Source organism: Trachinotus anak, unplaced genomic scaffold (assembly GCF_046630095.1).
Source record: "Trachinotus anak isolate AG129_WGS33_773 ecotype Australia unplaced genomic scaffold, CSIRO_AGI_Tana_v1 ptg000012l, whole genome shotgun sequence".
In the NCBI taxonomy this organism is placed as follows: Eukaryota; Metazoa; Chordata; class Actinopteri; order Carangiformes; family Carangidae; genus Trachinotus; species Trachinotus anak.
The window spans coordinates 2,097,950-2,113,871 of record NW_027273863.1 but is presented as its reverse complement, the minus strand read 5'-3'; the positions used below and the strand labels follow the sequence as shown (position 1 = coordinate 2,113,871).

Genomic DNA, 15,922 nt, shown 5'->3' with positions numbered 1-15,922 from the left:
CACTCATATCACTCACTACAAAAGGATTTATAGCCCTTATTTAAATCTCTGATGGCGATGAGTCTGCCTACAGGTGGGAGACTGAGCGTCTGGTGACCTGGTGCAGGCAGAACAACCTAGAGCTAAACGCTCTGAAGACAGTGGAAATGATAGTGGACTTCAGGAAGAGCCCAGCCCCACCCACCCCCATCTCCCTGTGTGACTCCCCCGTGGCTACCGTGGAGCATTTTCGCTTCTTGGGAACCACCATCACACAGGATCTCAAATGGGAGCTAAACATCAGCTCCCTCATCAAAAAAGCTCAGCAGAGGATGTATTTCCTGAGGTAATTGAAGAAGTTCAACCTGCCAAGGACTATGATGGTGAACTTCTACACCTCCATCATTGAGTCCATCCTCACCTCCTCCATCACCATCTGGTACGCTGCTGCCACGGAGAGGGACAATAACAGACTGCAGCGTATCATCCACTCTGCTGAGAAGGTGATTGGCTGCAATCTTCCGTCCCTCCAGGACCTGTACGCCTCAAGGACTCTGAGGCGTTCAGGGAAGATTGTAGCTGACTCCTCCCACCCTGGACACAAACTCTTTGTGACACTCCCCTCTGGCAGGAGGCTGCGGTCCTCAGTGCATCAATTGCACCAATCACCAGAAAAAATTCCTTGTATGTGAAAACATACTTGGCAATAAAACTGATTCTGATTCTGATTCTGATTCTGACATAGTGTTCATAACAACACAAAGTACGCATATTAGGTAATAATAGAGGTAGTGCTGTCACTACCTCTATTATAACAGTAATACTATTACATAAAGTACTTCAGAGCTCTGGTAGTAGTAGCACTAACAACAGCAATAATAAATTTGTAAATAATATCATTAATGGTTACAGTATTAGTAGTAGGGCTGGGCGTAATGCATCAGTAATAATGGTCCTATAATAGATACAGTATAACAATGGAGGGACATGCATTCTTCTGATTATTTCACTTCTGTATCTATATTCAAGTAAGATCTTTCACATAAGACACAATTTGTGCAATATGTTTTTGCTGGAAATATCAGATAAAAGTATTTATTATGCTGATGAATCTTTTGATGCACTAAGTGCAGTTTATTTGCATTTTGTGCATGTTTTCTGCCTGTCCTGATGCGTGTGCTTAACAACGTGTTATCCAACTCCAATTATCACGTGACACAGGCGCTATAGTATGGTTGTCATGGAAACGAGCTGCTCATCAGACAACGTCCGGGCTGATAACTGCAGCGAGCGACTTAGCCGGCGAAACCGGGAAGATATTTCATCTGTGGTGAGTACAGGGCGGTCACAGTGTGAATGATTTCAGCTGTAAGTGTAACAGAGAGCCCGTCCGAAGAGAAGAATACCTCACACTTGTGAAATATTAAGGTTGCGGGGGGTCGTGTCTATGTCGTTGTGTCGCTGATAGTGTTACTGTAAAGAAAACCTGGCGAGACTTCCGTTTAGGATCTTCACATTAAAACCGTCTTCTACGAGCCTCACCTCGCTTAATGTGTAAGATAATACTCAGGGCCAGAGGGAGTTTTTCTACAAAAAGCTATCTGTAAAAAAACACACCAGAAATAATAAAGAATGTGTTAAAATGTGAAATATACTTTCACAAGTTTGATTCAACTGTTCTTAACTTTTATTTTGAAGGCAAGATGACCTAAATTTTGGCTTTGTACTGGAAAACTTCACGATGCTGCAGCCGCAATAGCGTCTTTTAAATAAACCTGAGTACCTCTGTCTTTAATCTCCAAACCAGTGTTCAACACTCACACAATGAAAGGTTTCTAAATAGATGTTGCCACTAATGAACCAGCAACCAGCTGTGTCTGAGTAGATAATGAAGCTAAATGAGAGAAAGAATTTGGGTCCTGACGTTCTGATCTAACTGTATTTTGTTAAGAGCAACATGTGACTTTTATAAAAATGCACACAAGCATTGCAGGAGATGACTGAATAGGACAAACGCTAACTGCTATTACACATTCCTTCTCAGGTCGTCATGGAAAACGGGAATGGGATGATGCCATTCCCACCACCCATCAGCAGAGACAGGGCCATTTGTGAGTTCCCAAAGGTGAAACCTTTTTTTCTCCCAGTATACTGTGGTGACAATGGTCTGCTCCAGTTTAGTCCATGTCCAGGAAACCCCTGTCTGTTACTGTGAGATCTCTGGAAATAAAATAGTAAGAGCTCCAGTCCAGAGGTAGTTAAATGTATTGAAAAAGTGTGACTTCTACTGAATTTTCTCAGATAGTTAAATCAGATCACAGCACTCAGGGTAGTTATGTGCTGCTCTGGTCAGGGCACAATCAAACCCTCTGTCAGCATGTCCTGCTGCCCTCTCAGTACTACATGAAGGTGCTTTATTTAGACAGGAATGTAAGATGTTTTCTAACTATGGCTTTTAATGGGTTCAACAAGTTCTCAGAGCAACTGCCAATCATTGTTTAATCGAGAACCCCACTAGTGGGTCTAACTAATTTTATAGAGAACATGCCAGAACCTGAATAGTCCAAAAACATCTTAAGTCATGTAATTTAGATTCAGTCTCTGAAATGGTCCTGAATATAGGTAAATATGTAATATTTTAAAATTGGCTTCTTGTTTTGCTGTTCTTCTGCTGCAGAATTAAATCAGTCTTGTCTGCAAAACTAAGACATTCCCATCAGCTTCAGCTGTACTTTAATTTTAATTGCTAAATATTAGCATAGTAAACATACCTATTTAACATCTGCATGCTGGCATTGTCATTGTGAGCATGTTGCTCTGCTGGTGTTGGCATTTAGCTGAAAGCATCACTGTGCCCACTGTAAGTGCAGCATCACAGAGCTCTTACCATGGCTGTGGACTTTGTCCTGTTAAAACATGTATTCAGCATAACAACTGCTAATGCCAGTAGTATTTGATCCTGTTCTTTTCAGTACTACACACCCAAGGCCTCCCTGCAGCTAAAGAAAGACTGGGACACTCAGGCCAAAGCAGCCTGTAAGGACAGAGCTGCCAGGCATCAGCCGTGAGTCTTCTGCTTTGGGTTGAAGCATCTTTCTTAGTTTGCTTGAACATCACATTTAAGTCATTTATCCTGCAATGATGGAAAAAAACTGTTGTCGTTTTTTAAAGGTGGGACCGACAGAAAATGTCAAAAGTGGTGGTTGTTGGAGACCTCAATGTGGGGAAAACCTGCCTCATTAATAGGTATTTCATCCATTAAGACATAATCTACAGTATATACCTGATGTTTGAACCCATAACACCACATAAAATTATAATAAAACTGCATGTAAAAAGTCTTTATGTCTGTATCCTGTGTTGGAACTGACTGACTGTACCTGAAACAAAGGAATTTTGGAAACTCTTTATAAACAGCACAGTTGCAGGCCTGAACACCATGGGCAAAAAGAAGAAAACAACTTGTTTTTGCTCTTTACAGGTTTTGTAAAAATGTATTTGAAAGGGACTACAAGGCCACAATCGGAGTAGACTTTGAGATTGAGAGGTTTGAAATATCTGGAGTACCTTTCTCTCTTCAGATGTGAGTAGCTTGAATTAAAATAAATAATCCTGCCTGTACATTATGTAGAGAGTGCTTTATTCTTTTTATCTGTAATTGCTTTTTGTATAGCTGGGACACTGCAGGGCAGGAAAAATTCAAGTGCATTGCGTCTGCGTACTACAGAGGTGCTCAGGGTAAGACAATGTTGTCATAAGTAATTTTTAAAAAGAGAAGATTGCATGTCTGATGCAACGTGAGACCATTTTACATTTTAGCTCAGTTAAACTAATAATTCTGAAACTTACTGTGCTGTATCTTTTTCCAGTCATCATCACAGTCTTCGACATGGCAGACATTAAGTCCCTCGATCACACACGGTAGGTATGGTATTATTGTATAAAGATTGCAAAATTTTGAAGCAGCTATAATCATTTCTCATATAATAACAATGGCTCATATGACTACTTAAATGTGAAAATGGTCGCTAGTAGTGATGAACCAATAGAGAATCATCACGTGAGCTGAGCTTTATCGCATCTTTTGGCTCATTGTTGTGGTTTTCTGGTCCACAGCTGTTCTGTTTCATTCTGTTTGGTTTTCATCAAAAAAGCTCTGGCTCAGCGACTGTACACTATCTACCCCGCACTAAACAACAGACAGAGTTAGAGACCGGCTGTTGAACACAGTTGAGAATTAAGCAGGTAAAGAGACCGATATTTTTCTCAGAAGCTGGTGGAGACCAAAACCAGAGCTAATAGGAGGTTGAATGTTGGACATGGCCAGAAACACAATTCCTGATGCTTCTAAATTTCCTGTAAATCATCAATGGACAAATCTCAAAAGTTGCATAAAGCTTGTTGATATCTTATTAGGTTTCAAGATGTTGACCAAAACACTTCATAAAGGGCGGGGCTAAGGAGGACACTGGCCATAACTCATCAACGATTTGTCCAATCATCATAAAACTTGATATTTTCAGTGCATGTGATGTGCATTGAGAATGGGTCTGCCAAAGCATTTTGAGCCCAACCCACAGAGAGTGCCACAAATGCCAAAAATATGCACCTCAAAACCTAGAGGACAGAATCTCACCAAATGTGGTGAAATTGATCTGAGGGAAAGTATTAACCAAAATCTGAAGTGATATATTGATTGGTGCATGTGGGCATGGCCTATTTATCAGTATCTGTTATCTCATACCTTTGCTCAATTTGCTGTAACTGTAACTGTAACTATAGTAACTGTAGCATGTGGTAGTGCTTCCCTGATATATGTTTACAATCGGTCTGATGGTGGCACTATAATTAACAGTAAAAAAAGTGAAAAATTTGACAGGGCAGCCCGCCCACACCATGTGTCTTCTTTACTTCAAATTTGACTGACATCTACAACATGATATACTCTACAAAAAAGCTTCTTGGACCATAAACTTCTGCCATGATGGATTTTCCAACATTTAGAATTTTGTGAAAAACACATATTTGACATCTCTCCTTAAAATTTAGGTCCAATTGCAACCAAATTGTATGTAGATGATCATTGGACCAAGCTTATCAAACATTGTATGAAGCTGGTTGATACCTTATTTTGGTTTTCAAGATATTGACCAATAAACTTCACAAGGAATGCGGCGTAGCAGAAAAAAACTCATTAACAATTTGTCTCAGTAAATCTCAGTGCATATCTTCAGGCAGTGGTTTAGAGCTATCAAAGCATTTTGAGCCTGACCCATAGGGGGCACCCCAAATATGGGTCAAATAAGGTGTTTGTTGCCCATTGTTGAGTGAAAAAGGGCTTGAACCCAGAATCACTGCTTCATAGTTAAATTGTTGGACACATGGGTGGTGATTCGCTGCCCTGGGACCAGGCTCGTCTCAGGAGCTGGACAAGAAATATTTGACCAGTTTATCTTACCAGTTATCGCTGTCTGCGATTTAAAAAAATTTAATCAGCAAGTCATTTTAAAAGACATATAGTGCATTCAGAAAGTGTTCAGAAACCTTCACTTTCTTCATATTTGGTTATGTTGAAGCCTACAATCGTATACATTTTTAGCACTGTAAGATAGTTTGAGGATTTTTTGTTTTGTTTTACTAGCCAATGGTTACAAGAGGCCATGAGAGAAAACGAGCCTGATTCCTGTTTCATCTTCTTAGTTGGCACTAAGAGCGACCTGCTGGTGACTATGTTTTAAATTATATGTATATTTTGCAGATTTTCACATACACGTTTTACTTTTAGCACCCAATTGTCTTGTTCTTAAGCCTACAGAAGAAAGACAGAGGACAGAAAAAGATGCCATTAAAATAGCAACAGAAATACATGCAGAGTTTTGGGCTGTTTCAGCTAAAACAGGTAAAACCAAGAGCTCACACTTATCAGTTGTTGCAGTATCTTACATTAAAAAAACGTAAATACAATGCGGCCAAGAAAAGCAGCACACCACTGTAACAAATAATTTTCTTATTTTCAGGGGAGAACGTGGAGGGATTTTTCTTCAGGGTGGCAGCTATGGCCTTTGAGAGGTGCATCCTGAAGGACCTGGAGAATGGGGCCCCTGCAAGCATCGGACGAGGAGATAGTATCAGTAAGTAGTAACTCCTAACAAGCAGAGATGACAATGATAATAGAAGTCCTATACAAATATAGAACAATGTTTGTTATCACAGAATCAGATCATGCCAAACTGGAGGAGGCCACACCTCAAGACATGAAGAGAAACTGCTGCTGATGAAAAGAGGAACTGTGAGCTGTTAAAGAGACCAGAGCCAGACGGAAGCTGTGTTCCAACCTTCAGCTGCAGAGGTCAAAATGATGGACCGTGTTCCATTGGACTGAAATGTGCCTTAGGACACGTTTCATTATTTTCCTTAATTAGTCATACTGCCATTCTGACATTTGCAGAACATTCTCCCAGTATGGTTCTTGAAAGTCAATCATTATTGGACTGAAGCCGTCAATAATGGATTCTTTTTGCTTATACTAAATCTTACAAAACCATTTTCATAGTGTAAAAAGTCCAAAAAAGTGTTTAAGGGAACAAAATATTAAGACCTATAGAAACCCTGGATATAAAATATGGTAATGGTAATAACTAATAATTGAGTCTGATCAACACATCTCATTACAACCAGTTTGGTTTGTGGTCTTCTCATGTTGCATTGGTCAGCTCTGCATTTTCTGTGAAATACAAATTCCATGGTGTCCATCATTTCAGGGGTGGACAGTGGTGCCTGGATCAGATCACATCTGGGACATAAGACCAACATTGTTCCTTGTGAAACCTTTTTTAACTACTGTAATAGTGTTTGTTTCAACAGTATTGCTGTGGAATATTTTATTATTGGCTGTACACTGATAAAGGTTTCATGATAATTTTGAGGCTGGAATTTAGGAGCAGGTAAACTGTATGTATATGTTTACTTTCAAGTAATAAAACTGTAAATGAGTCTGCTATTTACTCAGCATATATAATGGTCAAATTATAATGTAATATCTTTAAGTAATGTCTTGATATAATGGAGCAATAGCTGATGAAAGCAGCTGTGCATTTATGAGACCAGTATTTTGTCAAAGCCTACTTTTATTATATATATATATATATATATAATAAAGTAGTTTATCAACTCATTGAACTGTTGAGCTCTGGCTATGTAAAACTCATAAAACTCAATAATAGCCCACCTAATGTGTCCTGATCTACTGAAAAACACTGAACATGTACGAAGTTTTGGCTTTAAGCTGCTTGATGCAGTGATCCAGATGTGTGAACATCGTGCATAAATATGGGGCCCAAGCAGTGCTCTATGGCGTATGTGTAATTTGTAGTGTTTGCCAGAAAAGGGTTCCTTTAAAGTACATGTATATATAGTTTCAAGAAATTGTATAAAATGTATGGAATTTGGGGGGATTTGTAGGTATATTGGGTTATACAGTAAGAACTTTTAATTCTCCAAAAGAAGCGAAGCTGGAAATAAGCGGAGTGAACCATCTGCTTCGCTGAGACACTCTCTGATCAACGCTACCCAATGACGTCACGAGTTTCCATGTTTTGTAGGAAGCAGTGTTAGCTTGTTAGCTAGCGAACTGCGTTATATTTACACACTAAAACGGCAGTGTTAACTTATGTCACCTATGTGGGAGTATTTTAAAGGCGAGTATGCATCGACGTGGCTCAGAGTTGCTAGTGTTCGTTAACTTAGTTCACTAGCCGTAAGTTGTCTCAAATTAGCCACATGCTAGGCTAGCAACGTCCCATGTCAACATCCCATGGCAGTTTGAGCTGTTGATGAGAGACTGCTCAGGTACTGCTCAGGTATTGCTTATACGTATTCTACGTGCGTTCACTTTTTCTACTCAAAGTTTTATTGAATACATAAAAATCGTTAACATAATATCCTTATATTTCTTGTATTTATTGAGAGAACCTTCATTTCTTGCGGTATTCCTTTCATAAAGTCTGACAGGCAGCTCATCAAGGGTCAGTTTATTTTATCATGCTGTCATCATAGGACAATTTAGATTTTTTATGGTACACACTCCACGGTGTAGGAGACTGCAAGAAAATGAAATGAATAAAGTATATCGTCGAATTTCAATACCATATGTAGAAAATGAGTTTATGAATAGCAAGAACTTTCTTTATAAATGAAGTAATGACTTTGTTCCTCAGGTTTATCATGAAGACCAACAAGTCATATAAGCTTGTGCTGCACAAGAAAGGATTTGGTGGAAGTGGTAAGCAAGAATTTGTAATTCCAGTTGACTAAATCCATGTTTCTCAAGTGAAATATGATGTTTTCTTAAACCAAATTTTCCTTTGAGCAGATGACGAGTTGGTTGTCAACCCAAAAGTTTTCCCTCAAGTCAGTCTTGGGGATATAATCGAGATCGCACACCCCACAGATGAATACAGGTGAGCTTGCACTATGTGTGGCATAGCTTTTACACTTCAACAGATTTGTTTCGAGGAACATATTTTTCCACTATTGAGCCTATAAACTGGTGTTGTCTGTTTTGAAATTCCCAGTCCTCTGCTGCTACAGGTGAAGAGTCTGAAAGAGGACTTACAGAAAGGTAAATGATCTGTGTAGCAGCTTCTTTCAGGAATTAGATTAGATTAGATCAAGTTAAACTTGAATGATCTCTGTTTAAGTGTTTATTTATTTATTTACTCATATTTAAATGAAAAGATTTAGTGATACTAAACCTTGGTCTTTGGTAAAGTGTGTCTTTTTGTTTTTTTTAGTCATATTATTGACCAAAAGATGTATCAGATCATCAAGAAAATAATTGGCAGATTAATCAGTAATAAAAATGATTGTTAAAAATAATTGGTAGTTTGAAGACCTCACAATTTAATGCAGCCCAGTACAGCAGCCCTTCAGCACATCGTGACTTTGTGATGCTTTTAATGTTTGGTGTTTCTAAATGCATAGTGATTCAACTCCATGGAGAATGTTTGTGATTGTTGTGTTGTCTGTTCACCACCTATGATGGATATTTTTGTCTTATTCAGAGACGATCAGCGTGGACCAGACTGTGGCACAAGCCTTCAAACTTCGTGCATACCAGGATGTCATTTTTAACATTGTTGACCCAAAGGTACGTTCACTGTGAGTCCTCTGCAGCTCCTCCACCTCTCTATGAAAGAGTCTCTCACCGTTGTGTCTTTGCAGGATGTGACACTAGACTTGGTGGAGCTGACCTTCAAGGACCAGTACATTGGCAGAGGAGACATGTGGAGACTAAAGAAGAGCCTGGTAGGGCTTGTGAATGTCTTGTTGTCTGTAATAACATGTAATAGCACATCAGGATGTAACTGTCGTACTCTTGGTTCCAGGTGAGCACGTGTGCTTATGTGACGCAGAAAGTGGAGTTTGCAGGAATCAGGTATAAGATTACATTTCATTCTCCACATTTGCAAAAGTGAATTTAGATTTTTTTGTAGGACTGAGCAGCACACAAACTAGCAGTATGCAGTAAGTGTAAAGGTGAAGAAAAAAGACAAAGGGAGAAGGTAAAGGTTAAAAAAGACAGTGGACATTTGCATACAGTGTATTCAGAAAGTGTTCAGACCCCTTCACTTTTTTCACATCTTGTTATGTTGCAGCTTTCAATTCAGTTTAATTCAATTTTATTTGTATAGCGCCAAATCATAACAAACATTTTTGTTAATGGTAAGGTAAGGTCAAGATCTTATAACATTATTGAGAGAAACCAACAGTTCCCACGATGAGCAACACTTTGTGACTGTGGGAAGGAAAATTCCCTTTAAGCTTTATGCTTAAATAAACAAAAATTATTTTTCCCTCATCAATCTTCACTCAATAAGTCTGAAACAACCAGGACTCTTCTAGAGCTGGACCTGCACTACTGAGACATCAGGGAGAAGAGAGGAGACTAAGAACCTGATGCTCTCTCTGAGCTCCAGGGATCCTGTTTTAGCTTAAGACTACAACATAAAAATATGAAAACACTGTGGGGCTCTGAAGACTTTCTGTAAATAGAAACGTTTTGTGGTGTTTTATCTCAGCCTTTCTCACCTTGTGCTTATGATGTTTGTGACTCTCTAGAGCTCAGGCCAGTGAACTGTGGGTGAAGGGAGAGAAAGTGACCTGTGGTTACATCAGTGAAGACACCAGGGTAAGTGTTCAGAGGGCAGGTGCTGATGTCACTGGTCACACATGACTGAGTTAGTGTTCAAAATGAATGGATTAGACTTTTTCATATAACAAGAAATTGCAAGTCAGTTGGTGTTTACCTCTGTTTACCTGTGTAAAATAATAACTGGACCATCACATGACCCTAGAAATTAAAATTATAATCTGTAACTGTTCCACATTAAAAACGACTCCACCTCTGTTCTATATGTTGTTGAGTTGTGCTCTCACATCATGACAAATGTTTCCATCAGTTCTCAAACAGAGGAATCTGTGATTTTAATCATGGTAACGCTTCATCTCATTGGTCCCCTGTCAGTGATGTCATATCCTCTCTGCTCATGTGTCAGTGTTGTTTTTGTCTGACAGAAGCTCAGATTGACTTTTATCCAGTTTGAAGTCTCATGTTTCAGATCCTCTTGGTGGTTTTCAGCTCTGTACCTGAACCAGGTGAAGGATTTTAGTTGTCGGACGACTGGATCTGAAGTTATCACAGAAACAAGCTGAGGAAATGTTAGACAGCTCAGCTCCAGCCAATCAGAGACGTCCTGTGTCACTGAAGAGCGTCGACCAATCAGTGACTTTAAATGTGAAACAGTTTGATTCAGTGTTTCTACTGGTTCTGATCAGCTGCTCTGTTTGTTGTGGAGAGGAGGAGACTCTGTGGAGAATTCAGCTCCAGGTCAAAACCTCCTGAACCACTGACACTGAAGGATCCAGACCAGGAGAAGACTACAACTCCCATGATCCCACACTGCTTCATGATATCACCCAATGCTGTCTTTTGTCATTGTTTTGATTGAGAGACAACTAGAGGCAGAAGTTACAGACTGTGTTCAATACTAAAACCCAAATATTTTAATTTTTCTGTAGAATCTTTTTTCTCCCAAACGACGTCCCCAACACCCAAAGACATTAAATCCTGACGACATAAAACAGAGTAAATCAGCAAATCTCACGTTCAACAAGCTGGAACCAGGCAGTGATTGGTGTTTTTTTTTTTTTTAATGACTTAAATGATTGATTAATAATCAATTAACTTTCTACTGATCAACTAATGATTTCAGCAGTTTACCAGTCATGAAAGGTTGAATCTCTGGGAATGGATGTGAATCGTTACAGTGAACACGTAGCTGCGTGTGCTTCACTGGAACATTTATTTATGGTTGAGTCATTCATTTCTCTGACGTCATATGATCGTCTGCCACAGGTGGTGTTCAGATCCACGTCTGCAATGGTCTACATTTTCATCCAGATGAGCTGTGAGATGTGGGACTTTGACATCTATGGTTAGTTGGATCTTTCTGATTGGTTGTTCACACTTACTGAGCTGAATGTGTTTGTTTGTCAGTGACTTGCAGGTTCTCATGTCCCTCTGATCTGGCTGTTTTGTCTCAGGTGATCTGTACTTTGAGAAGGCTGTGAATGGTTTCCTGTCTGACCTTTTTGCAAAGTGGAAGGTTTGTGATTTTCTTTAATATGCCTTTGATACTCTTAAACTAATTAATGATTGATTATTACTGAACAGAATCATTGTTTGATGTTAATCTAGGAGAAGAACTGCAGTCATGAGGTGACAGTCGTACTTTTCTCACGTACGTTCTACAGCGCTAAGACTATGGGTGAGTTTATCATCATGAACACACAGGTGAACACAGCAGTGATGTGGAAATGTTTCTATGTCTGAGTTTTTGTTCTCCTCAGATGAATTTCCTGAGATTCTGAGAGGCTCCATCAGACAAGATCACGAGGGACGTTTTTATGAAGACTTCTACAGGTGAGCACATTGACATGGTTTTACCAGCTGTTAGCTGGAGCTGATATCAGACGGTTGTGGCGGGTGATGATTCATAACATGTTTTGTGATCAGGGTCGTGGCTCAGAATGAGAGACGGGATGAGTGGACGTCATTACTGGTCACTATCAAGAAACTGTTCATCCAGTATCCTGTCCTGGTGCGACTGAAAGAAGCAGGTGAAGTGAACCAGTCGACTGATGGATCTTTGGATCTGGAGCCTTTTGTAACTGAGATCTTGTTTATTTCTCACACAGATGGATTTCCTGTGGGTTATAACTCAACTGCTGCTCAAGGAAACTACCTGGAGGCCATTAACCTGTCCTTCAACGGTGCGTACTTCATCCCTGAACAGAACTCTCACGAAGAGCAGGTGTATTCAGGTACCTGGTTAAGTTAAGATTAGTCAACATCATGTTTATTACTGGTAGCTTTTATCCATTTAAGAATGTATTGGTTATTAGCTTTTCAATTTGAAATTTCAAACATAAATACAGAAAATCCAATTAATTGTGTTTGTCAGTGCTAAGGTACTAAGACGTCCAAGTGAAAATGAAAATCATGTTAAAGCCATTGTAATACAAACTTTAGTTTTTGTGTCTGAGCTGAGCCATCACTTACCAGTGGAAGGGCTTTTATGGCCAGTAAGAAAAGGAGGAATAATTGCTGCAGGTCAAATGTGTTTACATATGACTGTTGTTTTAAACTTCCTCCAAAAGTGTTTTCAACTCTGTAAAAATCCTCTGCTATGATCAGTCAGACCCAGACTCAGATGAGGAGTCTGTTGAGACCAGAATCAGAGACTAGCAGACGGATCAGAACCGTTAGCGTAGTTAGCATCTTTTATTAGTTTATGTTGTTTGTTAGCTTGTAACTGGCAGTGGCTGACACAGTGTTAGTGGTTGTGCTAATGCTAACTCTGGCTCTCTGTACTGACAAGGTTTCAGGTGTATTTAGCTTCGCCCCCTGTCCCCACAAGTTGACAGGATTGGTTCCTTAGGTTCTATGACATATGAACCCCTGACAGTCTGAATCTGTTTTTATGAGTTTTTGTGTCATTGGTTCACTGCAGTTCAAGGTGGAAACACTCAGTCACAGTGTTGACTGATTATTTCACTCATCTTATGTCTTTATTATAAAAAAACATCATGTGGACGTTTACGAAGTGAAACAGCTGATCTTCATCAGAGGCTCTTTAAGGCAGACCAGAGAAATTGTGTTCGTTAACATCAAGCCTCGGGTTCAGTTCAGTCTCTGACGACTGACCAGAGGAGACAGAGCAGAGAAGCTGACAGTCACCGTGTGTCTCCCACAGTGTTTGACAAACACTATATCAACCGTAACTTCGACCGCACCGGACAGATGTCAGTGGTCATTACACCTGGGGTGGGAGTGTTTGAGGTCGACCGTCTACTCATGATTCTCACCAAACAGCGAATGATTGACAACGGTGAGTGTGACGATACAAACTGAACAAATCCACCTGTTAACAGAGAGTTAAAGGATGGTTTTGTGAAGGTAAATGATGATGGTGACATGTACTTTTCCCTCTGCAGGTATTGGCGTAGACCTGGTGTGTATGGGGGAGCAGCCATTGCACGCAGTGCCACTGTTCAAGGTAGCATGTCTCTGTGTTTGCATCAGCCAAACACTGTAGCTGTGTGTTAGTAATGGTGTGTGACGTCTCTGTCTCTGTAGCTGCACAACAGGTCGATGTCTGGAGACTCTCGTGTGGGAGATGACTACAACCTGCCTCACTGGATCAACCACAGGTAAGACAAGTGATTCACCCTGAGAGTGAAGACCAGTACAACTGTGTAATCAGCTGATCTGTATCGTGTGTACGTCTTTTTTTTTTACCTGTAGCTTCTACACCTCCAAAAGTCTGAACTCTTGTAGCTCCTTCACCCCTCGGATCAAACTGGCCAGTCGTAAGGTACCTTCACGTTTCACAGCTCCGTTGTTTTACTTCAAAAGTTTCTTTTATCTTTTAATATCTCATTGAAATTACAATTGTATCTAGATTCATGCTGAAAAATTCAAGAGCAGTAAAGATACACACAGTGAGTTGTCTCTGACAGTTTTTAAATTTCCTGAAGCATGACTCAGATAATGGCTTCATCTTCACTCCGACCTTCCTCTGCCTCTTCCTCAGCTCTCTGTGCTCCGAAGGACTCTGACAACAGCCTGCCTATACAGGTGGACTATGACGCCTATGACGCTCAGGTGTTCAGACTTCCTGGTCCTTCGCGAATTCAAAGGAGCACCAACTTCAGGTACGGCGCTGAACTCTACGTCATTAACCACAGAGGAGAGCGATTCCTTTACCCTTTGAACCTTGTGTCTTTCAGGATGGGTCGAGACAAAGAGACGAGTGGGAGGAAGAGCTGGGGCTCGGTGGACGTCAGCGCAGGCGTAGGGGCCTCCCCTCCCGTACGCTCTGGGGGTCCTGAGGAACAGCGGAGCCTGGCCTCTGATGATAGTCTGGGCCCGGTCTCCAACATGCTGCTGATACCCCGGATGCCTCCTGCCCAGTATGAAGTCAGCAGTTCTCTGGGATACACCAGCACCAGAGGTAACCCTGCCAGAGGGTCGATCTGGACCTGTAGCCCTGATCACAGCACACATCCAGCTGGATTAGTCTAGTGCAGTTGATATGCTCCATCAGTCCCATTCCTGTTGTTCTGTTGTTCAGAGCTGTTGGAGAAGATGATGGACTCTCAGCGGGACTCCAGTGCCCCGGGCAGGTTCACTGTGGGGAGTGCTGAGTCGACGCTGCACATCCGTCCAGGAGGTTACACACCACAGAGAGCTCTCATAAACCCCTTCACGCCCTCCAGGATGCCCATGAAACTCACCTCCAACCGCCGGCGCTGGATGCACACCTTCCCTATCGGTGAGGTCACACAAACACCACACCTCCTGCCGTCAGTGGGTTTATAGGAACTAGCTCAGGTGCCCCGATCAGAAAGAATGCAGACCACTGACTCATCACCTGTCCTTAGACAAACCGTGATTTAGATGTGAAGTAAACTCACACATCTGTACATGTTATTTTAATAGGCTGCAAGCAGAAGGCACCTGCTCTGCCTCTGATTGTGTGGGTACCTGAGACCCTTAGAAAGAGGAAAGATCACAGTGAGGACCCCCAGCTGGTCCAGGATCTTCACCTGGATGATGGTCAAGGTTTATTTTAGGATGAGTCTGGGACAGTTTGACAATCTGCTGTCAATCACTGCAGTTTGTTCAGAAATGTCTTGCAGCTTGTCGAGGGAGACACAGTGAGCGTCAGCTGTGCTAGTTCATACAGTACAGTTTAAATGAATGAAAACAACCCACCTGCTCTGATTTGCCTCCAGTCCTGCTGTTCTGTGTTCAGGTCATGGTGACTGTCATAGCTCCAGGTTTCCAGCAACAGCCACCGCTTCTCCTCCATGACTATTTTTTCCAAGCGAAGGCCACCTATTCAAAAACCACAAATGTCATCAGGCATTTTTGTGCTCTGAGTTTAACTTTTTTCAGCTGTTCAAAGGGTCTGAGGAGATTGCTTATTTAGACGACTCATATCGCTTCTGCTTTGCATCAAAATTAAGTGACATCATTACCCACTCCCACTCCCACATCACTCTTCCCACTCTATATATACCTTTCCCCAAAAAAACTAAATTTATGTTTGTAGTTTGTGCTTAATTCAACTTGAATTTATGATTTAATGAGGTGATAAAAGTCAAATGGTTCACGTCCCATCAGCCTGTTAGATGCTGCAGATATGAGTTCTATGGGCAGTGTTTCATATCTTGGGGGGGAGGGGCTGAATCTTGGGGTGTCGTCATATGTTATGTTTGCTGTGACCTAATTTGAACAAAATGTGGTGTGAATTTCATGGTCTTCAGAGGATGACAATGAGGATGAGGATGTTTGCCCTAAACAAAGTCTTATAAA

The 15,922-nt window shown here is 40.9% G+C and overlaps 2 protein-coding genes across 13 annotated transcripts in view; both read left to right on the top strand.

Moving 5' to 3' along the window:
- Positions 1-954: 954 nt before the first annotated feature.
- Positions 955-6,979, top strand: rab36 (RAB36, member RAS oncogene family). The gene is made up of 11 exons (XM_071492113.1): positions 955-1,309; positions 2,024-2,104; positions 2,952-3,043; positions 3,151-3,225; positions 3,461-3,562; positions 3,653-3,717; positions 3,849-3,900; positions 5,621-5,702; positions 5,788-5,878; positions 5,997-6,110; positions 6,193-6,979. The coding sequence occupies exons 1-11, from the start codon at positions 1,211-1,213 to the stop codon at positions 6,252-6,254; spliced, it is 915 nt and encodes a 304-aa protein (XP_071348214.1). The 5' UTR covers positions 955-1,210; the 3' UTR covers positions 6,255-6,979.
- Positions 6,980-7,361: 382 nt separating this feature from the next.
- Positions 7,362-15,922, top strand: part of depdc5 (DEP domain containing 5, GATOR1 subcomplex subunit) — a 31,873-nt gene continuing 23,312 nt past the window's right edge. For 2 of the 12 annotated variants that reach the window (XM_071492101.1, XM_071492098.1), the window contains exons 1-22: positions 7,367-7,838; positions 8,196-8,260; positions 8,351-8,438; positions 8,553-8,599; positions 9,042-9,127; positions 9,202-9,285; positions 9,366-9,415; positions 10,099-10,168; positions 11,396-11,474; positions 11,584-11,645; positions 11,738-11,807; positions 11,890-11,962; positions 12,056-12,159; positions 12,238-12,363; positions 13,296-13,430; positions 13,537-13,598; positions 13,679-13,752; positions 13,847-13,916; positions 14,004-14,043; positions 14,136-14,256; positions 14,332-14,555; positions 14,676-14,876. In XM_071492101.1, the coding sequence (XP_071348202.1) occupies positions 8,203-8,260; positions 8,351-8,438; positions 8,553-8,599; positions 9,042-9,127; positions 9,202-9,285; positions 9,366-9,415; positions 10,099-10,168; positions 11,396-11,474; positions 11,584-11,645; positions 11,738-11,807; positions 11,890-11,962; positions 12,056-12,159; positions 12,238-12,363; positions 13,296-13,430; positions 13,537-13,598; positions 13,679-13,752; positions 13,847-13,916; positions 14,004-14,043; positions 14,136-14,256; positions 14,332-14,555; positions 14,676-14,876 (1,924 nt within the window). In that variant the 5' untranslated portion in view covers positions 7,367-7,838; positions 8,196-8,202. Of the gene's footprint in view, positions 7,839-8,195; positions 8,261-8,350; positions 8,439-8,552; positions 8,600-9,041; positions 9,128-9,201; positions 9,286-9,365; positions 9,416-10,098; positions 10,169-11,395; positions 11,475-11,583; positions 11,646-11,737; positions 11,808-11,889; positions 11,963-12,055; positions 12,160-12,237; positions 12,364-13,295; positions 13,431-13,536; positions 13,599-13,678; positions 13,753-13,846; positions 13,917-14,003; positions 14,044-14,135; positions 14,556-14,675; positions 14,877-15,922 lie in introns of those variants that run through there. The other 10 variants (XM_071492100.1, XM_071492096.1, XM_071492099.1 and 7 more) reach the window with 9 other exon arrangements.

Excerpts from the sequence above, each read along its gene's own strand:
- rab36 (XM_071492113.1), top strand. The coding sequence starts at position 1,211 with ATGGTTGTCATGGAAACGAGCTGCTCATCAGACAACGTCCGGGCTGAT. Across the intron at positions 1,310-2,023 it reads GGGAAGATATTTCATCTGTG|GTCGTCATGGAAAACGGGAA; the intron begins GTGAGTACAGGG and ends ATTCCTTCTCAG. Across the intron at positions 3,044-3,150 it reads AGAGCTGCCAGGCATCAGCC|GTGGGACCGACAGAAAATGT; the intron begins GTGAGTCTTCTG and ends CGTTTTTTAAAG.